The 22,906-nt window shown below is 42.5% G+C and overlaps 2 protein-coding genes across 4 annotated transcripts in view; one reads left to right on the top strand and one right to left on the bottom strand.

Annotated features, from left to right (window-relative positions):
* Positions 1-7,800, top strand: part of WNK1 (WNK lysine deficient protein kinase 1) — a 105,276-nt gene extending 97,476 nt beyond the window's left edge. For both annotated transcript variants that reach the window (XM_075705894.1, XM_075705888.1), the window contains 2 exons: positions 5,872-6,059; positions 6,367-7,800. In XM_075705894.1, the coding sequence (XP_075562009.1) occupies positions 5,872-6,059; positions 6,367-6,681 (503 nt within the window). In that variant the 3' untranslated portion in view covers positions 6,682-7,800. The remainder of the gene's footprint in view (positions 1-5,871; positions 6,060-6,366) is intronic.
* Positions 7,801-11,645: 3,845 nt separating this feature from the next.
* Positions 11,646-22,906, bottom strand: part of RAD52 (RAD52 DNA repair protein) — a 99,319-nt gene continuing 88,058 nt past the window's right edge. The window contains exons 2-12 of one of the 2 annotated variants that reach the window (XM_009483741.2): positions 22,038-22,126; positions 20,476-20,577; positions 19,778-19,871; positions 17,998-18,065; positions 17,617-17,735; positions 17,456-17,531; positions 14,262-14,458; positions 13,918-14,054; positions 13,190-13,270; positions 12,421-12,663; positions 11,646-12,146 (exon numbers count right to left, since the gene is read on the bottom strand). In XM_009483741.2, coding sequence (XP_009482016.1) covers positions 12,088-12,146; positions 12,421-12,663; positions 13,190-13,270; positions 13,918-14,054; positions 14,262-14,458; positions 17,456-17,531; positions 17,617-17,735; positions 17,998-18,065; positions 19,778-19,871; positions 20,476-20,577; positions 22,038-22,124 — 1,263 coding nt within the window. In that variant the 5' untranslated portion in view covers positions 22,125-22,126 and the 3' untranslated portion in view covers positions 11,646-12,087. Of the gene's footprint in view, positions 12,147-12,420; positions 12,664-13,189; positions 13,271-13,917; positions 14,061-14,261; positions 14,459-17,455; positions 17,532-17,616; positions 17,736-17,997; positions 18,066-19,777; positions 19,872-20,475; positions 20,578-22,037; positions 22,127-22,906 lie in introns of both variants that reach the window. The other variant, XM_075706977.1, reaches the window with a different exon arrangement.

Raw genomic sequence — 22,906 nt, forward strand, 5'->3', positions numbered from 1 at the left:
CTGCAAACGCGGCCTAATGTCTGGAGGTACTGGAAGGAGTCTCTTCACTCCGTATATTGTCTACATACTCTTTGGTCCACACTTTGAGGCTTATTCTTGTGTGTCATGTTAATGCATTTCACCCTTCCAACCTCAAGTTGCTAACATCTTGTAGTGGTGTTCTGTCTCTTCTCCTCTCCTTTCTCTGTTCTTCCCGTTTTTGTTTTCTCACAGGCTGTGCGAAGTTTAACTGTGCATCTGAGAGAGTGACGTTCAAGCCTGGTGGCAGGAGGACCCGATTTCTGAGTACGCCCTGCTTGGCTCTTTGTGTGTAACACCTTTACTCCTTCCTTGTCTGTTTTTTGTTTTGTCTTTTTGGTTTTTTGTTTTTTTTTTTTTTTTTTTTTTTCTGCTGCTTGGATCTGTTTCATGCAGCCCATTCTCATCTGCCACCTTGTATTCCCTCCCATCCCATGGCTCAGCTGAGCTGCTCTTAGCACACCTTTAGAAGTTTGGGTTCTCATGTTAGGTATTCTCTGTTGTTAAACTTGTAATAACAAGCATTTATTTTCTCTAAGCTTTTGGTGGAAACTTCCAGGACAGTTCAGTGAAATGACAGAAACTGGGGCGAGTTAACAAGTTGTGGATGCACGGGCATTTTCCTTCAGCTTGCCTTAGTAATTAAGCTTCAGCATATGTTAGCTGACATGAGACTTGGAGGGCAGGTAGCCTTTCTAGTGGAGCAGTGAGGGAGATTTCTTTTCCAAATTCCTCCTTTGTTGACACTACTGTAACTGATGGGGGGGAATATGTTGACCTCCTCCAGCAGAATGCTTGCTGTGCAAGCTGGATGTGTTTTTGCATGTTCTCGGCACTAGTGCTGATTACAGTACAGAGCGTTGATGCCACCTGTAGGCAGTTAATACCGATTTCTTATGTTCATTAGCAGATGGATAGCTAAAGATTGAAGTGTTGAGGGTTTTAAAAATACTTACAGAATATTTTCAGGCAAACTGAAAAAAATCCTTACGGACTAATAGGCCCAGGTTTAGAAGTTTTTCCTGTGAATTGGAGATACACTAAATGTGCAACAAATAGCAGTAAAGGTGGGTAAATAGGCATCTTCAGACATCCTGTCAACCCTCACGAGTTACCTTGCAGCCCTTTCCAAATTCCTTTCATTTGTACTTACATTAGGCCAGATTTACAAGAGAGCCTCAAACTTCTGATGTGATTGAAGTAATGATACGCTTGAGCCAAGGCTGCTGATGTGATGCTTTTTACTGGGAGTGCTGCAATATCTCCCGTGCTGCTTCTGCAGGCTGGACTCCTTAAATGTCTGACATTTGTTTCCCACCCTCTGGAATGACTTGATAGGAGAAAGCTTTAAGTGCTGTAGAGAGACCTTCAGTCGCTGCACTGCATGACAGTACCACGCATCTGTAGCATCTGTCTCACCGCAGTGGGCAGTAGCAGAGCTGAGCCGGAGAGTTGTGTGTAGGAACTAGGCCTGGCCTTCTGCAGAGACAGCTGCAATGCAACCAGCTCCATCCTCTGGGAAGGGAATGACTCAGAGGGAGGGGACTTTTTTTTCCTGGCTGTTCAGTTTTGCAATGATACCTCTAGCCTACTCCATTGGATTGATGGGGATTTAAGTACTAATGGTATCTAATTTTTCAAGTTGAGCAGCTTTAAATGTTTTTGCTAGGTATATGAACGTGCAGATATGCACTGACATCTGCAATCTCAAGATTTATGGCTCCTTTCTTGGAAAAAGTTAAATTCTTACCGAAGCTAACTCTTCAACGTAATTTTTAGCCTGTCCTGTCCTTTTTTGGGGTAGGGAGTATAAAGAACAGCCGTTCCATTTCTAGAATTGACAATGAAGTGAATATCTGAGAGTATCACTTACACGGCTTTGGCTTGCTGCAAATTGACCACCATCTGGCTATAAGAGTGCTTTGGCATGTATATATCTGTTGCTATGGGACTGGTGCTGAGGGAAATGGATTCCTTTTCAAAAGCGTGTTGTAGCTGTCCTGTAAAAACAGGTAATGCTTGGCATGGCGCAGCTTGGCCTGGTGCTTGGCTTATTGCAGGTTGCTTGCTTCCTGGAGTCTTGTCCTTGAAATGCTATTGCAGACTGTTGTGGAGAGTGACAACTGGAGAAGATGCTGGGTTAGAATCAGCAGTGTTGAGGAAACAGTGCAGTAATTGACGCTTTCGACTGTGCAGCTGGAGAAACAGAGTGGTACAGCTTGGCAGGGAATGTCTGAACTGTTCCATGGATCCGAGAAAATAGGGTGACAAACTAAAAGCATTTGACCTATCAAAGAAATCTTTCTCATGTTGTAAACTGGTCAAACTTTGGCAGTTGTAAAATGCTCCCTACCTCCTGACAAAAGTGGGAGATGTACTTGTTTTTCCTTTGGTGATAACAGCGAGTTGTGACGGTAATGGCTCCTGACATTCTTCACTACCGTTTGGGAATTCTGAAGAATAAATGTAGGAGTCTGGGCCTCTTCTCTTTCTGAAAATGCAACTGATTGAAGGGTCAGACCAGTCTTCGGGTTTTTCCTAGAATGTCCCAGTAGTGACTACAAAAGCCCTGCTGTGCTGTCCCCTCTGTTTCTCACCAAGCTTTTTGTACTGTTTGCTGATACTAAACATTTCTCACTGTTTCTCTTACCTTTAACAAATTACTCTCTCTTTGTGCTTCAGGGAAGATGGTGAAAAAAGTCTGTCCTTGCAACCAGCTCTGTAGTAATTATCTTATTTCTGTTATCTCCGATTCCTGATTGTAAAGCTATTCATCAGCTTTTTCTGGTCACTGAAGCCTTACCTCCCTGACTCTGTCTCCAGCACAGCATCTGTCTGTCTATGTTATGCCCTCTAATGTGTCCTCTGTCATTAGTATATTGAATAGTCTGGCTATTGCTCTTGCAGACGAGTGGGGGCAGGCAGAACCTCACCTTCACTGTGGAACTCTTTGCTCATTGCTAACGAGAGCAAACTGAGCATCAGGGTCAGTTGCTCGCTGTAATGTGCTAGAGTTGTACCTTTGAGCAGCTGGTTTGTTTACAGATCTGATGGGGCTTGCCACCTCAGTGATGGATCCAATTGCAGACACTCCTTCAACATTTTAGAAGAATAAGAGTAAGCCACCAGAGATTTCCAGCGTGTCTCCCAAAACAAGAGATGTTTAGAAAAGCCTGTGTGTGCTCACGTCATTTAAGACTGTTTTAAAGGTGTCTTTTGACTGCTGGTTTTTTTGGGGGAGGGGAATAAAAGGGCAGAATGAAGACATTGTAGCTAGCAGGCTGGAGAGAGGGAAGCCTGTTTCGCTTCAGATCCTTCATGTCAGAGCAGAACTGGGGACGGCTGCTGTGACCGAGCAGGAATGTGGGGGGTTGTTTCCATTGAATGCTGCAAGTTGAAGCACTTCCTTTTCAGACTCTTCTGGATGGCAGTTTCTGCAGGTGGTGACTACGTCACAGCTAAAGTGTGAAATTCCTGAGAAGTCATTTTTTTACACTGACATTACATGGGAGCCTTAGTAATTGTATAGCTCACCTGTAATGGTGTGGACTGGTCTGTCTGTGACCTGAGACAGGAGCTCCCTAACAAAATCACTTTTGGAGACAAAGCTCTCGCAACCTCCCACCTTTCCCACCCTGAACCAATCCAGTCCTTTTCAAAACTCTTAAACTTTCCTAAATGGTGTTTCACATCTTCAGCTGAATGCACTGTAGTATATACCTTGATTAATTCTCTCCCTTCCATGGCCTGAGGGAGCTCTCCAGCGTAGGTCCAGGATCCGGTGTGCTTACTGATTAAAGTGGAAATGTGAAATAGCAAAGGCAGATACTGGCCATCGTGAAGAGGATGAGAGCAAGTGTGTCAATCCCTGCATGAACCCTCACAGTGGAATGTGATTATTACTGGTTTTGGCAGCTCCCCCTGAGTACCTCTTTCCTGCTTTTGCCTCATTTGTCTTTAATTCCACCTTTCACATAATTGCTCTTGTTAAATAATTGTATTCTGAGCCCTTTCCACATGATGCATGCTTAAGGTTCTTGTTACTTCACTGTAGATTTTCCTTGCCACCTTACAGCGTGTTCCTCTTACTCTTCACCTGAGCTGCAGCTGCACACCCTGGTCGGGGGCCCTGTTCTTTCCTTTCCGTGTGTACTGTTGCATGCGTCTGCCTGCCTCTAACAACCGCTGCCCCACCTGCGGGCACCCAGACCGGGAGCCACTTCCATGCTTGAGCTGGAACTGGTGGGAGGGATACGTATCCTTCCCTCCTCAGCACTACTAGAGGCAGTAACACTTTGCTTATTTGTTCTGCGTAGTAAGTACGTCACCTTCCTAATTCACTCCTCAATATGAAACATTCCTGCAGGGGTTTGGAGCCAGTTCGTTCTTTGATAACGGTGGTTGCAAGGAATGTGGCTGATAGCCAGCAAAAGTGGAACAGATGAAGTAGCTGTCAGGCAAGAGACAGCGACTCCGTCATTTGGCCTTTGAAATAGAGAGATGGTTTTCATTGCTGGCATTTTTGGTGCTCTACTTTTAATCAGTTTTCTTCAGAAATGTCTGCAATAAACTCAGGTTTTCTTGGATTTCCCAGTTGCGGTCTTCAGAGTGAGCAAGTAGAAACATTTGAGGAACTTTGAGAAACAAGTAGGTGAGGATGTGTGCTTGCAAGGAATGCTGGGTTTAGTGCTGCAGTGGCCAGATACTTACTTTGTTGTATTTGACTGGTTTTGTAATAAATGGATTTGTAAAATCTAGATTCATTCCACCTTTACCACGTCCTTCAGAAGTAGTCTGTTGCCCTAGTGGTTAAGCATCGTTTCCACCTCCGTAAATGAGGATACTTTGCAGTGCTGCTGGGAATTTAGGAAGCTTACTTGATAATATACGATTTCTTTGATTCCTATTATGAGGTCTGCCTTTGAAAAGCTTAAATTTGAGTGCAGTTGCGTGTTTGTAATTGTGAGGGGGACAGTAAGGCTATCTAAAACAAAGCTGCTAGATTTTTTTTTTTTTTCCCCTACAGGATAATGTTCAGCAAGCTTTCTAGCAGAACCGAAGCCTGGTATTTATGTGAAGGGTTTTTTGTGTTCTTGCAGTCAGCCCAATGAATAGAAAAACTTGTCAAAGCACGTCTGAGTTGTTTGCATCTGAAATGCTTGTTCTTCTGACATAGGAAATCTGAACATAATGGCAAAAAAAAAATGCTTTCAGAGGCAAAAAGCAAAATTTAATGCAGTGCAGACTTCCCCTGCTGATCCTGGCTGTTTGGTGGATGAAGACAGTCCCATCTGGTTATCCTCAAAAACATAAGTATGGCAGCTATTGGAAACAACAGTCGCTGTTTCTAACTGTGGCTTTTTTGTGTAATCTGGGTGAACTTTTCTCTTCATTTTACAAAGTGGAGATAATTTGCTACAGAGCAGCTGGCAATGCTGATTGTACAGCATCCAGCATTGTCCTCCAAGGTGGAATTGACCTCTGCCGATAGTGGTTGCTGCTAACTAAAAGGTGTAGGATGAGAGAGTGACGTGACCGTACTGTCATTCAGTGCTGAATTCTAATCTCCCTTTTCCTTTACAAAGACCTGTAGGCTGCTACCATGCCCCTCTTAAGAGGACTACTTGCAGCACTTCTTGAAAAGTAAACATATCTGTGAAATACTCTGGGAAAATGCCTGTAGGAGTCCTTGTAGTTCCCACTTCTGTGTGTCCTGGAATTGAAATTTAAAATTAATCTGCATGGCATTTTAACTGGCTCTCTATTGATGTACCATTACCACAATTATTCAATTTACTAGAGAAAGATGATCTTTAACCGAAGTTTTGATTCCCCTTTTTTTTGTATTTGTAGGGACCAGCAGCACTAACACAGTCGGGGCTACAGTGAACAGCCAAGCACCCCAGTCTCAGCCCGCTGCTATTGCCTCAAGCCGGAAAGGGACTTTCACCGATGACCTGCACAAGCTGGTAGATAACTGGGCCCGAGATGCCATGAACCTGTCTGGCAAGAAAGTTGGCAAAGGGCACAGCAGCTATGAGGTAAGATGTAATCCGTGAGCATTTACGGTAAGAAACCGTCAGTGTTGTTGCTATCTCATTAGGGTGTCAAACGCAGGTAGAGAACAGTTGCTGTGTAGCTCGGACAACTGCTCTAGAAAACCATTGGCCATGCCTTTTGCGTGCAGGGCCGTATCTCCTGCCACGGAAGGGAAGGGGATAGCTGAAGAGGAGGGCTGTGGCGTGTTCTGGTAAACATCCACTGGGAATGGCTTGTGGACCAAGGGGTGAGCCTGGGGTTTTTAAGGACAGCTGTGTAACTTTTCTTGGGGGCTGGGTTTTCTTTCAGGGCCCTGGAATGGCAAGAAAATTCTCGGCACCGGGTCAGCTCTGTATCTCTATGACATCTTCCCTGGGTGCTACGCCCATCTCTGCAGCATCAGCTACCTCTTTAGGTCCCTTCACAAAGGCTATGTGCCCTCCGCAGCAGTACGGTTACCCAGCAGCGTCTTTTGCTGCTCCGTGGAGTGGGACGGGTGGTCCGGCGCAGCCACCGCTCGGCCAGTTCCAGCCTGTAGGTGCCGCATCTTTGCAAAGCTTCAACATCAACAATTTGCAAAAATCGATCAGCAACCCTCCAGGGTCCAACCTGCGGACCACTTAGCCGCGCTCGGAGACCGTGCTGGCTAGACCTCGGGACAGGACGTGGGGAGGGAGAATGGGGCCCTGTATCAACTACTAGTGCTGCAATGAACTGGTAGCTTGCCAGACTGGGAATGAATTTCTCTTTTCCAACCATTGCTGTCAGCTCTCTGTAAAGGGAGTTTCCCCACACGCTTTCAAGGGGGAGGAGGATGATCAGCATCCTTGTGATGGGACAGTGCTTTTGACCGGGGGCTCGTTCGGAACGAGAGCCGTGAAGAGAAGTCACGGGGTCAGTTAATGTGGTCTTGCTGTAAAATTTCTCTCTGGTTCGAGGCTGAATCCACACGTGTTGAGGTGGGAGAGCCGAATCCTAGCATGAGGCTTTAGCACGCTTCTCATCTCTCCCTGAAGAACCAAGAGCAGGCGAAAAGCTGTCCAAATCCCCCTCCTCTCCCTCTCCCCAGTCAATCGTATCTGGCTTCGAAATGATGGGGGACACGAATGGACTTGCAGTGCAGCCCATGCTTGATAGGTCATTACTGCTTTAAGTAAGATATTAACGCTTTGACTGCAGCATTAGAGCAATTTAAATTGTTTAAAAAATTTTTAAAAGTTCCCTGCGGACATGTACTTACCATCAGTTTTGATGTGGAAACACTGTGATATATAAATGTTGTTGGACAACAGTAGTTTAAAAATGAGTGGAATATAGAGGGTTAAAAAAGTTAAAAAGAAAAAAATGGGGTAAAAAGCTAGCTATATCCTTATACTTATTGGAGACACTTTAACTTTTTCCTTTGTATTTTCATCGTATTAGACAAATAAATGTGAATGTAAAATTGTATAAATTAATGTACTTGAATACTTGTCTGTTCTCCCAGTATGCTTGCTGGATATTTTAGTGCCTTGGACTTCTATTGCTTCTGCAGTTAGCATCGTCTTCCCAGCAGAGCCCCGGGCGGACGGAGGGCGAGTTCAGAGCAGGACGGACTGTTTGTACCTAGCGACTGGGATATTGGAGTTTATTTAGCGATATCGTTACTGTTTAGCGTAGGTGTACGGAGGGGGAAGTCATTGAGGCAGCGCGCTGGAACGGCGTTCTCTGCGTTGGGGAGGCCCGTCCGGGCGGGCAGGTCTGAAGTTGCTGGTGTGACGGGGGCCAGGTGGGGGTGGGACGGAGGGCAGTGGGTGAAGCTAAACCGAGACTGACCAATATTGTCTACGGAGGCGGGAGGTCTGGATCAGAGACGGAGAGAGGATGGGGAGAACGTGTGTCTTTGGGAAAGGCCCAACTTGAGATGCAGTTTGACTCCACCTGCGAAGTGGGGAAGATGTTTGGTCAGGATGTGACTTGAGGGAGAGGTGCCATTGCTCGTTGGCATGGGCTTGTCTGCTGGGATTGCATTTCTTACCTTCTTTTTTTTTGTTGTTGTTGTTGGTTTTTTTTTTTTTTTTTTTTTTTTTTTTGTAAAATCCATTTAAGCCAGGAATAGACTGTCCTGGTGCAACGTCCATTGCCGGCAATGGATGTACTTGAAACAGCCGGCATCAAGAAGTTTCCTCTGTCTTGTTTGGAGGATTTACGATTTTGTTCACTCTTAACAAATTTCAAGCTGGTACCAGGACTTGTAACTATCTGTCACCTCTTAGTAGCTGTACTGTACCTTCTCCTTTGGTCATTCGCCCTTCTCATATTTAAAAAATACTGGTTTCCTCTTCAAAGTAAAAATAATACCAGCCAGTATTTATGTAGTGCTGCAAAAAGCTGTGAAGGACGAGAGGACTGCTTCCTGGTACTCGGGAGTAGCTCGCTGGTATCCTGGCAGCTGGTGCATCATGGAGATGTTACTTGCCTGAGTATTTTTCTGGGAGCACTATTCCCCCGTGGAGCCTTAATAGGGAGTTCTTCTGTCTGCAGATGTGTTCTCGCTCTTTTATTTTTACAAAGAAATGCGCAAGATCCGTTCCTTTCCTGTCACTTCTTTTTTACAGCAGTTTTGGCAGCAAGGGCAGGTCCAGGCTGGAGATGAATGCCTGAGGGTGAAAGCTAGCGCCGAGGTGGCCGGGCTTTGAGTTCCTTCGATTTGGGGGTTTATTCTTTGTAACCGAAGCGCAGGCTAGAGCTACAGAGTGAGAGAGGAGGCTCAGGGTGTGTGTGTGGTGGAAGGGGGGCAGAAAGCGGGGGTCCCTGCGGCTGAAGTGAATTGGGGAAGCTGGGCTCCTGCTGCTGAGTGGGTGCAGAGAAGTTCCCTGAACACGCCCGGTGCGAGGGGAGAGGTGTGCTCCGGAGACGGGAGCAGTGATGAACCTGGGGCAGTAATGAAACAAGGGGAATATTTGTGACAGGGGAACCAATCAGCTGGATGCAGCACGTGGTTATTTAATTTTGATCTAATAAGTTTGAGGTCATTTTTTCACTTAATGTTATGCAAGAACTGGTTTTATTTACCATTGATCCCCCCCTCCCCCTCCTGTGGATGAATAACTGAAGTCTAGAGGAATAAACTAATGCTACTGAACTGTTAAATTATTTTGTTTAATATTACACTTTGAATATCTTTTTCCACATAAAATCTGTTTCTGAATTACAAGCGTTTTCTTTACATTATTTAACAATGTACACTGTAAAAAATAAAAAAATAAAAAAAATAAAATGAAACTTTGGGCTTCCCTGGCCGTAGTTAGTTGTATGTTTTGCACTAAACCCAGGCACTGCGCTTCTTGTATGATTGCGCTTTGTGCTGCAATTTGTTACCTTTGTAGAATATTTAATGAAGTCATTCAAATAAACCAAACCTGCTTTTGTTGAGCTGTGGGTTTTCTTGTTAAACAGCAGGTTCCAACCTCTCTGTTCTCTTTGTGGAGTGATTTAACCGCTACCCAATTTATTACCTGGTTTACATTACCCAGTTTATCACAGGAAAGTACAAGAAACCCATTTTAATGAGACCCTTGACTTCTCAAAAGCAGTGATCAGTAACGAGCCTTTGGCCTTTTAATAGAATGCTCTGAAACAAGGTACTATAAAGAGTAATTCGTAGCATGGATCTTCTTTATGAGAGGAGGGGCCTGAGGGAGAGGGAGGGAGAAGCTGCGAAGGCTAACGTATTAGCAGCGCGATTGCTTTTATGGCCGAGACTGTCAAGAAGTTGCCAACTAGCAGAGAAGCGTGCCCGGCTACCATAGCCGAGAACTTGGCGGCTCTCCCTGTTTGAAGCACGGGTGGAGCTTCACTCGCTGTGGTTCTGCGCTTCCTTTTGGCGGCGAAGCTAGCGCAGGGCGTGCTGCACCCGCCCTGGGCGCAGAAGGGTCCTGCTCCTCTTTTTCTCTGGGGTGCGTTGCGCTCCTCTCTGGGGTGGAAGGGAGCAGGGACGTGCACCGGTGGTGCTGGGGACAAGGAACTTTTTAGTGTAGCTCTAGAATAGGAATTCCATCCCCAAATTTGCAACCGTACTGGTAGAGTAGAAGAGCGCAACTACTTTACAGGGTCATTCTCAAACAACTGTAGACTTGCAGGAATTGTTTGGTATTTCTAAACACTAATTGCTGCTGCATTTCTTTCCATTTTAAGAAGAGCTTCTGTTATGAGTCATGCTGCTCAAGGCCTTAAAGGGGCGGGGGGGGGGGGGGGGCGGGGGGAAGGCTCCAATTAGAAGTTTTACTGCCCTTTTAAAAGGGACCGATCCCGAGAGGCTTGCTGTGGTGATTTCTCTTAGAGGAGGCATGGCTACATTTTGCACTGTTTGTGTAGAGTCAAGAAGGCTGATGCAGTTGTGTTTATATGAGGCTTTGTTTATATGAGATATTTTTTTTTGTTGTAAAAGTTCAGAGCGGCTTTGAATACGGTAATTCTGAATGTCTGAACGTTCCCTTCCTAACAGGTATCTGATTTCAACAGTGAGTGCATGACTCAAACACATGGTGTGTATTTCTTCCCTGAGCTGTTCTGGACGCAGCACTGAATTGGAGAGAAACTAGTACAGTGAAATGTGAAACCATTTTCTAGATGTAATCTATTACAGTTAATTATAATTTGTCCAGTCTTTCCATGCTGAAGTCAATCCTTGTTCTTTGTCCCGTTGAGGAGGGAAGTGGATAGTAAAGCATCCTTTAAGGAAAAAGGAAAATTAAGTGGTGACGGTGAAGTAGGTGGAACAGGAATAAATGCTGAATATTTCAAAAGTATTTACATTTAGACTGTTTTAAGGGCCTTAACCAGATAGAGCAGCAACGGCAAAGCACAGGAACAAGGTCCTGTTTCAAGTCCAACATTGATTTCGGGGTTGGACTAATCGAGGAGTTTGTGTAAATTTTCCTGGTCCAGCTCTAACTTCCAGTCCTGCGGTATCATCCTCCTTGTCTCCAGCATTGCACTTCTGAAAAATACTACTGCATCCAGTTGGAAATACTGCTTAAAAGTTCTTTCTTTGACCTTCTTACTGGAAGGAACAGCAGTTGCTTTGCTCTGAAGTTTAAAACCCCCTTGGAAGTTTTCTGTCGCCCATCTTAAAGCAAATGCAAGGCTGTACAGATGTGGTGGTGGTCTCTTTAGCTTCCTACTTCTAACTAGTTGGAACGTGTTCGCTTCTTTGCGCTTGCTAAACAGGAAATGAGTTGTAAAGGTTTGAAGGGTATAGAGGCACGAACAGCTATGAGTGTGGTTCGCTTTTCAAATTCCATGTTTATTTTTATATTGAAAGGGGTTGAAAGCTTATTTAAAAACAAAGGTGCAGCTCCCATTCATTTTACAAAGGGGCCAAGCAAACGCTGAGATGCTCTGTGCAACTCCCTGACAGCAGCCCCAGCGTGCTCCAGCCCCTGTGCTGCCCCATGGCGCGGGCTCAGCCGAATGCGCTGCTGCTGCTGCACAGGAGTTACAAGCTGAGGAGGAGCAATGGGCTCTGACCCCGTCTGTGCAGCCACAGGGCAAACGGCTGGGCTGCGCGGCAGAGGCAGGCGCTGCCGCAGCTTCGCTCCCTCAGCCTCGCTGAATGGGTGACCGCAGCCTGGGGGCTTTGCCATCTGACCGTATCCCACCCTTCTCCCTGTTTTACTGACAATCTATTTTCTCTGCGCTGAAATGCAACACTGAGGGAGAAAGAAGTTATGAATTGCATCTCATTTTAAAGTTTAATTCCTTTTACCATTTCGGGCAAATTGTGTGTAACGTTGGCTTGTAATACAGCCGCAAGTCTAGTGCTGCAGAAGCACAAATGATTGCTTGTTTATAGAAAAAGGCATCTGAAACATGTAATAACCTAAAGGTACATTAAGTTCTTGCTGGCTGTGTTAAACTCTTTTGTGTTGCTTCATCATAATGTACAGCAAAATCCATTAATGCATTAGACTTCCTCACATGATTTGAACAGCCAAGTGCCATCTTCTGATGTAATCCAGTATGGAGGTAACGATACCACCAGGTGTCTTACGTAGGCTCTAGCCTCCTTTTCTTCAAGCTTTGACTTCTCCTGTGGGGGCTGCATCCTGCCAAACAGGGAGATAGTGAGAAATGGAAGTTTCTTAAGGCTTTTTTTCTGCATCTAAAAGTACTCCTCAATTTTTTTTCTAGCTCTTCCTTGATAGGACAGTTGGATGGAAAAAACAGGTAGTTCTCCTAGCCCACTATCACAGCATCTGCAGCCAGGTCCAAGAAAATAAGGATGTTTCTCCCACTCCAATTTACTGATCTAACAGCACTGCTTTGAAAGCCAGGAGCCATTGTTAAGAGAGAACTCAGCCATTTTTTGGTAGTACGTACCTAGGGTATGCTGGCTGGCACAGCTGCTGTTGCTTACGATTGTAGTGGATGGCTGCAACTGTGCAAGTCTAGCAGAAGCTTTGTGGTAATTCATTCTGTGAGGGGTCCTGTTACGAGTAGTCATTTGATGACATCCACGGGGTGTTTCAGGTGTCCGGTGTCCAGCTGATGGGTCTGCCATTTTGTGATCCATTATCTTAAGATCAATGGTCTCCAAGGAAATGTCCCAAAGTTCAGGATCATCTAGAATGAATAAAAAGGCGATCAAACCAAAGACAACAACAGTATTGTACTACAGGAATGACAATAGCTCCAGGACCAGCCCACTCTTTTTCTACAAGGGGTGGCCACTACTAAAGTGAAACTGTAAAGCATCTTTTATGTCAGTGCACAGCAGGGAAACGGTACTGCCCCGTGTGCTCTGGACTTAAGCAACGTCCAGGCACTGTGGTGTAAGCGTGACTCGAATAGCCGCGGTTATGTTAAGACACCCCCTCAGCCCACAAATGTTTTGTTTCTGTGCAATGTCACTCGAGGAAGAGGTTTACTGAATGTGTGTAACAACTCGCTACTGAAAAGCATGGTGTGCAACCCCTCATAGCTATGGACATCATTTCCCTGCCACTCAAGCAAGGTTTGTATTGCTAAGATCAGACTCATACTTGCACTTCTATTATTCCACACTCTTCAGAACTTTATGCTGTGCTCCGAAGAATTGCTTTAAATGCTAATGATTTAACACGCTATTACTCATTGCTTTTTGGCTGACCTGCAAAGAACTCCTCTTCTATTGCTAGTTCCTGTTGTATTGCTGTTGGAGTGCTGTGCTTTAGAGAAGGACTGGATGTTGCTGGATGAAGGTAAAAGAAGAAGAGATTAACGTTAGAAATACAGAAGAACCCTTCTGCTGCTTCTTAACAGAGCATGAGTCTGAAATGATAAGCAGTAGCTGCCACCAGGTACCCTCTTTTTCCCTAGGGCTGGTTATGTTTTGGTAGCTGTATGTGGAATGGTAAAATTCTGTACCTGATGATGGCTGATAAGAGCCACTGCACTACTTTAAGCCAGTTTTTAGCCTATTTACCCCATCCCCAAGTTCCTGCTTACCACACAGCTGTCCAGACTTCCCATGAATGAAGAGCAATGTATTAGTAGCTTGTGCAGTATCTGTTTGCCTGCAGCCACCTCAGTGAAATGCTGCAGTCTCAGCTCGGGTGCAGCATGTTAATGGTACTGATGACAGCCGCTGTGCTGCATGAAGCTTTAGGGCAGTTGGAAAGTTGCAGTTTTAACGATGCAGTTTTAGAGCTGACATTCCTGCCACTTCAAGAACATGTCGAGGGGGAAAGTATGATAATCCTCCTTCCTCTGGTCTCAAAGTTGTGTTGATAGTACAGTACAAAAGCAAATGAAACTGGTTGGGCTCCTGTATTAAGGGTAACACTCGCCTGCCAGTAGCTATCGTTAAGGCTGTCAACTTTTAATGCCAAGTCTTACCCTGTTTGCTGCTAGGAGTAACTACTGGAACCTGATGCTTTTTCTCCATCTGTTCCCGGAACTGTTGCTGTAGCTGCTTTTGTCGCAATTTCCGCTGGTAAGTGGCATCACACTCAATAGCTAAGGAGTCTGTATTTCTGTCCCTCCACCCAAGTAAACATGAAGTTAAACAGGATTTCAGCAATTACATTTTATGAAGAAAAAATGCATAAAGAAATAACAGCAAGGAAAATCCACTAAACTAGCATTTTATGGCATCTTCCAAATTGGGCTGTCCATGTGTTTTAAAAGGTACAGTAACCTCTAATATAGCTTATAAAATAAATTTATAATAGTAGTCTCACCTGCAACTATTTGGCTGTTTCTGATCTACCATCACTACAGCAGCCTCTGTCTGACCGGGCTTACAAGTAGGTGCCAGCTCACAATGCTGTCTCTCTCCCGTGTTCTGCCTTTCCAAACAGCTATTGTATCTTGCTTTCTCTATTTCAGGCTCATAGTCCTCTCTTTTAGCTTTGACCAAATCTAACTCAGGTGGTGTCTAGTAAAGGAAAAAAAGAAAACCTATTCAGAAATTTCCTTCATCGAGGTAAGGAAATACATACAGGCTTTTTCTATACAGTACTGTTGAAAAATCTAGTTTGTTTGCTCTAAGTGGAATAGTAAGTTAGAAAACTGAAATGCATTTTCAGTACAAAGTAGTTCAGTTAGTTAATAATTGAATTCACGCAACTTTGTGTTAGTTTAATAGTTCAGTGCTTCAGGGCAGATAGCCCATGTCTCCCCATGCTGCGTTCTCTGCAAATGAGAACTGTTGCAGATGATTGATCCAGAAGTCTACAGCTTCCCAGACAGTCTCACAAGTCTGTTGCTGAGTCTGTTACCTTTTGCCAGTTCTGTTTTCACACTTGTGTTAAATGGCATGGCAGACCTTTACTCAGCTCTGCAATCGTGAGGTCAGTGAGGCAGGTACACCATTCTCTTTTCATCAAAGATGGGATGGTTTGGCTCTGTGATTTTACAAATTTGTGGCAATGCCACTAATGGACAATGACCCTGGCAAAGCAGAGATCTGTGCCATCTTTACTTGACGAGGTGTTGCTTTGGATCTGCTCCTGCAGGCTAAGTTAGCTAGAGAGAACCACCTCACAGCTCTAGGCTGACTAGCAGAGTTTAGTAAAGCCTAGTATGATGAAGGCAACTTTACTATGAAACTCCATGGATCAGCGGTTGTAAAAGGCTTACATTTTCCTCAATGAGCAAGGTGGGTTACCGCCTAGAAGCCTACTGCCCCCAACAGGTACGCTTCAGGAGCTAGCAAGATTAATGTTGGTTACTAAGGTGCAACCTCAGTAACAGCCAGGACAACTTCAATACTACAAAGGCTGCTGTGCTACTTCACAGCATACTTATAAATTCTAATAGCTCTGAAAGAATGGGGTTAAAGTATGGTTGTCACTGATGAAGACGTACATCACAATTTCTTGTCTCTGGAGCAAAGACCTTAACAAGAGGCACTTCTCCGTGGTGTTGGTCACCTCAGAAGGTTCACTGTTTGACCTAGTGCTTCACAGAGTAAAAGCAACTGCAGCTCTTCCCTTGCAAACTGAAACCTAAGGAGGTAAGGAGTCTGAAAAGCAAAGCAAGATGTAATGTGGCTTCTTACTGTTAAGGATAAGAACCACATTGTGGCAAGGAAAGTAAGTGTTCAAGTACAATTCTTCATACATTCAAGAGCCACAGTTTGCCAGTAGTATCGTATCAGGTATTTAAAGGTGTAGATCTTCCTAATGTTATTCCTCATCCTCCAGCAGCCAAGTCCAGTACATCCTGCTCTCATAATTGAGTTGCAAAATTCAGGTACCAAGACACTTTTGAAGTCAAGCAGAGGACGTTTGCAGGGCCATTTGTACGCTTCTCATGTAGCAAACCAAAACAGTGCTACCTGTTTTTCTGTTCTGTGGTAAAACTTTGAAGCGATTCGCAACAGCTCTAAAAGGTTGCGGGTCCAGTCTAAACAGTTTGGTTCACAATTTGTATTATAGATGCATCTAGCATTTTGCAGTGTTCTTTTGGGAAGGCTCCAATGTGGTTAACTGAATGTTGAAACCACCTTTACAAGTTACCTTTGCTTGAGACCTCAGTACAAAAACACTTTTACAGAATAACTACTTGTTAACTATTCTAACAAGAACAATGAACACTGAGGGGCGAAATACAGGCACGCTGTAAATTTTGTTACCAGGACCATGCTGAGTTTATTTTTCTGTCTAGCTGTGATGTGCATTAGGGCCTGGTAGAGTTTGAATACCAGTTAGTAGAAGGACAAAGTAACTATCGATGCATATATTGACATTGCTACTGTATGGATTTTGCTTAAATTAAGTGCAAGTTCCAATTACAACAAGCAGCTTTGGTATGTGATCCACCTGGTATTGTTTCTACGATATCCTGGGCTATGCATATCAAAAACTTTATTTGGAGGAGGAAGTCTTTCTCATGGAAAAACTTCCTATTTTCTGCCAGAGCTCCCTAAAGCTCCTTTTTCCTGCTGCCCACTGGTTGACATATAGGCTGTCATCTTGAGAGACTTCAGGACTAAACGAAATAGTCCCGATTTTGCAGGAATGCACAGAGGAGCTGTACCTTCTTTAGGGTAGGTTACACAGATAATAGATGTATTGTCTGGCTACTCCTCTGCCCTGCCTGCAGCCTCTGCTTTTATGACCTATTACAGCAATTGTGTCACTATATGCAGTTCTCTCATCCTCTTTTTTTTTTTTTTTTTAAATTCCTGAAAAAGTCCATTAATGAGAGGAAAATGTCAAGTAAGTTTGATTTTTAAAATTCCTGATAGTAAACTAGATTGTGCTACCACTGACAACGAGAACAAACTGAGATCTGTTCTGGCTTTTGCCTTATATGGGGCAAAAGTATACAGTAAAGAACACACACACAGCCTTGACAGACTATATTCTCCCAAGGACTTCATTTCACCTATGTGATGAATACATGACTTGACACTGGTATCATTGCTGATACACATTTAAAGCAGGAGTGGCTAGATGAGAGCGATGAACTGAGTTGCTATAACTGACAAAGCTTAAACAGTCTTAAGAACTGCACCACATGGAGAAAACAGCACCTAGACCGAGCTACTTTAAACAGTTTTGTGCTTTCTGTGGTAACATTTAATATTCTGTGAGCACAGATGTACACATTATTGGCACTGAGCAGAAAGACTTGGACAACATGGCCGTAAATGTCACATGAGATCTTGAGTAGGGTACTGTTTCTTCACCATAGTAACCTTGCCTACTGCAAATAGTCAAAATTTAGAGTAGTTGTGGTAAACTGTCGGGGAAGAACTCTGTAACAAACAGTTCACACAAACTAGCAGGCAAAGGCTATTGGTCTCATAGCTGGAAACATTCAGGGATGAGATGCATCGATATAATTAATTATAATCTTTTTAATATGAAGGACCAGGAGCAGCGGACATCTAGCAGTCCCTGCTCTAACAGCCCATGTACTGCACCTGACGTGGAAGCTTATTCACGGCTCGTAGGTAGTCTTTGTCTAGGATGCAGTTCCCAAGAGCATTCCCAAAGCACCTGAGAAATAAGAGAGCTCACTGTGACTGAAAATAACACTTCTCACTTAACTTCTGAAAATGTACAAGTATTGATCTTCACTTACTTGAGTGCCCTCTTCAGTCCATCTGTTACTGCCTCCTTTCTTGCTTTTTCTAAGGACAAGGCCTTAGACTTTAGGCCTTCACTCACTCCATACCCCACATCTTCATGGTATGACCCATCCTGCAGTAAAATTTTAAAAATAGTAAGTATAAGGGAGTTTTTGCGCATACAGCACTTCTTATTACATGCTGTGCTTTCCTAAGTCTGATTACTTGCTCTTAGCTAGTTGTTCTATAGCAAGGTCAATGTTTTGGACACCACTAGGTTCTCTGGTGTAATACAGTACTCAAGAAACAGTCTGACCTATGCATGAACTTTCATTCACAGCTTTAGGCAATTGCTCAACTATATACTAAGCAAACAAACAAAAAAATCCACTTACCTTAAGCTGAACTTTCACAAATGCACAGACCCCTACATAGAACCTGCCGTTGTTGAGGTCAACAAAGTCTGGGGGAGGGAAAAGTAACATCCTAAATGATACAAAAGGCTTCTGATCCACATTTAGATCTTATTTTGTCCTTTGAGGATGTTCATAAACCTGTACTGTACTTGCTGAATATGCCCAAGATACTGTATCATCTTCTATAAAATGGAACATGACTTAAAAAATATTAACTGTAGTTTGAGAATGCTGACTTGCATATATGCTCTGGGCATGTTACATGATACTTTCTGGTTATTAGTGGCTAGACCTGCCAAACACTCACAGCCTGCTACTATATGTATAAACTTAAACATATGAAAGAAGGAAGAGTTGTAAATGTTATTTCTCATTCAGCTACATATCCTAAATATTCAAAGCATAACAACTTTTTCAGCTGGAAGGAAAGATTTAAAGTATTAATTTTATAAAAAGAGTAATGGAAAAGAAACTGTTGTCTATAAAAGTAATTTCTTTCCTATTATATACTAGAAGTCTCCAGTTTGTGAAATTTTGCACGAGGTTTTATCCAGGACACACTGCCTGAAGAGCTTAAGAGGTTGCAGTACAACTCTCAATCCAGAGGCTCTGATCTACCTTATTTTATACCAAAAGTAATGCTATATAATATACATAGGGCACTCTAGCAGTCTTGCAAGTCTGATAGTAACATGACACATGTCTGAAATGAAATGCTTTGAAGTTCAAGTACCTGTACTCTGGGGTCCAAAAGTTATTCTCTACTCATCTGGTCTATTTGTTTAATTGTTTTGTAAACTGCCGGAGGTGCAAGCCCTTTTTCTACCCAGGAATTCAAAACCAAATATAACAGAATCCTCTGTCTCTGAATTACTAAGGAATGACTTGTTACGGCATTATTTGAAAAACAGAGAAGTTTGAAGGATGTCAGTCCTTTCTTGAATGAAAAGCGGGGAAAAAAAGTGGTACAGAATAGATGGAAACCAATGAAGTAACTTGTTTTATGTCTAGAATCTACCAGCCTAAGGTAAGAAAAGATTTCTGGAGGTATGGGGAAAGGAAGGAGGTACATTTACACAGCTGCTTTGAGCTACTTCAACATCCAGTGTTCAGTCTAAGCACAGCAGATCTGCAAACAAGGACAGTACTCCTCTGGTAGGTACTACTTCAGCTATCGAGATGGAAGAAGCATAAGCTTTAAGATCACTTGAATACCGTTTTCTAGAAGAATAATTTTTTCAAAGCTTTCTACTGTAAAAAAAAAAATCTCAGAACCAGATATTGGCTAGAAGAAGAATCTGCAGAAAAAGATGGGTCCCTAAAGATTAGGGGAATATTAACTGAGAATATTACCTTGTTAGAATATAAAAACTACAGGTGAGTATGAAAGTTGGTTCAGGGCTGCTGGGTGTTAAATAGTTTAATTGTAATTACTCTTGACTGTAGTCACTGAGTGTTCCCACAGAGATCAGAAAACTTGATTAGAATAGCTCAAGAATAATCATAAACACACTTAGAATAATGACTATGACGTATTCCAGTGCAAGATCTAAAAAGAAAACAAAGGCCCATTATTATTCAATCTTTCTCATTCTTAACAACTGCTAAGACACCTGGAAATTCCACATGCCTCCCCCCAGGTTCTTTGAAGTGATCAAGTTTGAGCATAGATATCCTGGTCCTTATCTGAGAGACTTTTCGTTCAGGGCCTCACAGTGAAACAAGAGGAAAGACTTCTTTATCCTCAAGAGATAATTACCAACATTCTGCTGAGTGACTGAATGAGCCCAGCCATTGAAGCCAAACATCTCATTTGCCAGACTGATTACCTTGTGACCCTCAATGTAACAGACCTGAAAAGAAAAGCATATATACATAAATATATATATATAAAAATACATACACTTGTGCACACATATATACATGCTTTATTTTAAAGAGGGATTACACATGTCATCTTACACTGAGGAAACCCAGCTAAGTTCAAGGTTCAGAAAATGTGAATAAAAGGATGATGGCGCAGCTTTAGGTTCACCCTCTTACGGCAACTGTGATAACGGGTTAATATGGCAACAAATGTGACTTAATCAAGGGAAGGCAGAGCTAGCGGGCACTAAAAAGGGTAAAATGCAGCCAATGTTACATAATGCTTCATATATTCCAGTTCTAGGGAAAAACAAGAAAACCATCTCAATGTTTCATAAGTAGATAAATATTCCCCTGTCCAGGATGAAGCACTGAGAAGTTAAGTCTTTTTTTAAAATGTAAAAGGAACCTGTGGCTCAGTAAAAGCCAGAATTTATGCGGCGCTGACTTTGCTTTCGTATCTGCACATCAAGCTACTAGTGGGAAATTAACTTCAAAAAAAAAAAAAAAACCAAGATTATTGTAACTTTTTTTACCTAGTTTTCCTGGAAAAAACTGTGAGTTGAAACATCTATGCGTATTTGGTCTTACCTTTTGTCCTCCTCCAGCTTGCCGACTGCTGATATATTCTGGACCCAGTCTCTGACGAAGAGCATGCTGGATAGCTTGATATTCACTTGCTGTGTATTGATACTTGACAAAAACAAGGTAAGACAAATCTTCTCATTCTCCCTGTTTTAGCTCCCCCTCTTCTCCTAATATCACTTCTTCATCCCATTTCTCCATGTACAGTCCTTCTAAGAGGTGTATGATCCATTCTTAGAATCAGGATGTAACAGATGAGGAAAGACCTCAGGGTGTGTTTGCATTACATTTGTGCATTATATTGCTTTTTTCCTCTTACTCTTGAAGTATATGTATACAAGCATTAATTATTGAGCCGTAGCAATTCTTTTTCATTTCTCATTATCATCACTTACATTAGAAGACCTGAGATGAGCCAGGCCTATTAGTATCCTATTGAAACCTTAATGCAGTTATAATCCTAGTCCAGGTTGCCGGGAACACACATATAAGCTTGTATTTTACCTCTCAAAAGTAAAATGTAGTATCTCTGTGACCAACAAGAAAACTGTATTTAAAAACTCCAACAAAACCAAAGTTTAAACTTATTCTACCACCATATGCCATCAGGGCAGGGAGGATAGCAGCTCAGGCAAGCAATCAAAATAGGAGTTTCTTGAGGATTGTTCAGCAGATTCTCCTCATGCAGGGAAGGTCCTTTGGATAACTCCAGCACCACTGGAAGCCTAAAGTGTTGTTAACTTTTGCTCCTTGTCTTAGTAGAAATACAATTTACAATCTGTAAAGGTTAGAGAAGCCTAAATGCATATTTAAGGATTCAAGCACTAAAAAGCTTGTGTTGCTATGCTCTGATGCGGGACAGAACAGAGATTTTACCACCTAAATAATAAGTATTGTGTACGCATGTATTGGCTGCCCTATCATTCAGCAGAACACAGAATTTGATAGAGTATGTGCCATATAAGTTCCAACGCCTATGAAACCTCTCTAATTTGTATTTGGTTCTATTTAAACTTAAATGAATAACTTTGTCTTTTTCTGACACTAAAATGCAAGCTTGTAACCAAAAGGCATAAGGAAAAAGGGAGAGTACACATGTGTATGTCATATTCAGGAACTATGTATAAATGCCTATCATGGAGAAGATAATTTAGCACCAAAAGGTCTGTTCAGTCCAGGTACGGTTTTCTTTTTCCCCGAATTATTTTAAATTTTTAAATTTTTTTTTTAATAGCTGAATACAGTGGACTTTTCCGAACCAGTGCAGAGAATGTGTGTAAGTATGATCTAGGCCACCTGGGAATAAGAGAGAATAAAATGAGCCCCATTTTTAAGGAACAAAATTAAAAACCTTTTATGTAGAATCTAGAGTAATTTATTGTAACTCAAGGCATGCCAAGGCCATCATGGAGGAAAATGTAATGTACAATTAGGTATAGCATAGCTAGGGTAATGGATGTGACTCCAGCCTTACAGTATCCTACTTTAAAATAAGTAAATATACAGAGCAGATTTCCAGAAGCACAAGCATAAAACTTCTATTTCCCTCTCAAGCAAAAGGAACTGACCTGTCCGAAGCAAGCAACCGAATTGCTACTGCTGGAACTGGTGCTACTGATGTGGCTTTCACTGTCTTTCCCTTGACTTTCAGGCATCCCTAAAGATAAGAGAAAATACAAACACTGACCATAACAGAACAGTCTGTATGAAGACAAGCCAAAACACTGTTGAAGTCCACTGCCTGGCGGGTATAACAATATTCTGTAACAGATGCGTTGGACGTTACAGTAATATTATACTTCTCCCTCCATGGAACTGCTGCAGCCCCAACTGGAAATTTGTTTTCTGATGTTGTTTCAGAACCATCAAAACTTTTCTTCTTAAACGCATTATACTACGTAGGCAGAAGTGGCTAGTTTCATCCTAGAAGCAGAAGCACTGTTCTGGTCTTCCACCCATAAAACCAACAAGGGTGAGCCTAATTTAAATTAAATCAGTGAAACAATTATTTTACTTAAAGAAAAATAAATTATCTTTGCTAGTAAAAAAAAAAAAATATAATTCAACAGTGTCTGGATCCTGCAAAAGATCAGAGACTAGAACAAAAAATTAATAATGTCTTGAGTCCTTATTCTAAATACTGAACTGGTAACAAACGGTTTTTTTTTTTTTTCCTTTTAGATAAATGTGAATGCATTGTACCATTCTAGGTAAGGAAAAACAAAATAATTCTCTCTTTTGGATTCTTCAGCACTGTCTTCCTATAGCACTGTCAATATCCATTAATACTTAGACTCTGATAAAAAGCAGAGGCAACTTTCTAAAATTTTACTTGTCTATACCCTGACTTGTCAGCCTTTATTTTAGATTATTGTTTTGACTGTAATCATACTGTCTTGTGTTGAGATGGTATTACATAAACTACGCAGCGTTCAAA

The sequence above is a fragment of the Pelecanus crispus genome, chromosome 1, assembly GCF_030463565.1.
Source record: "Pelecanus crispus isolate bPelCri1 chromosome 1, bPelCri1.pri, whole genome shotgun sequence".
Lineage (NCBI taxonomy): Eukaryota > Metazoa > Chordata > Aves > Pelecaniformes > Pelecanidae > Pelecanus > Pelecanus crispus.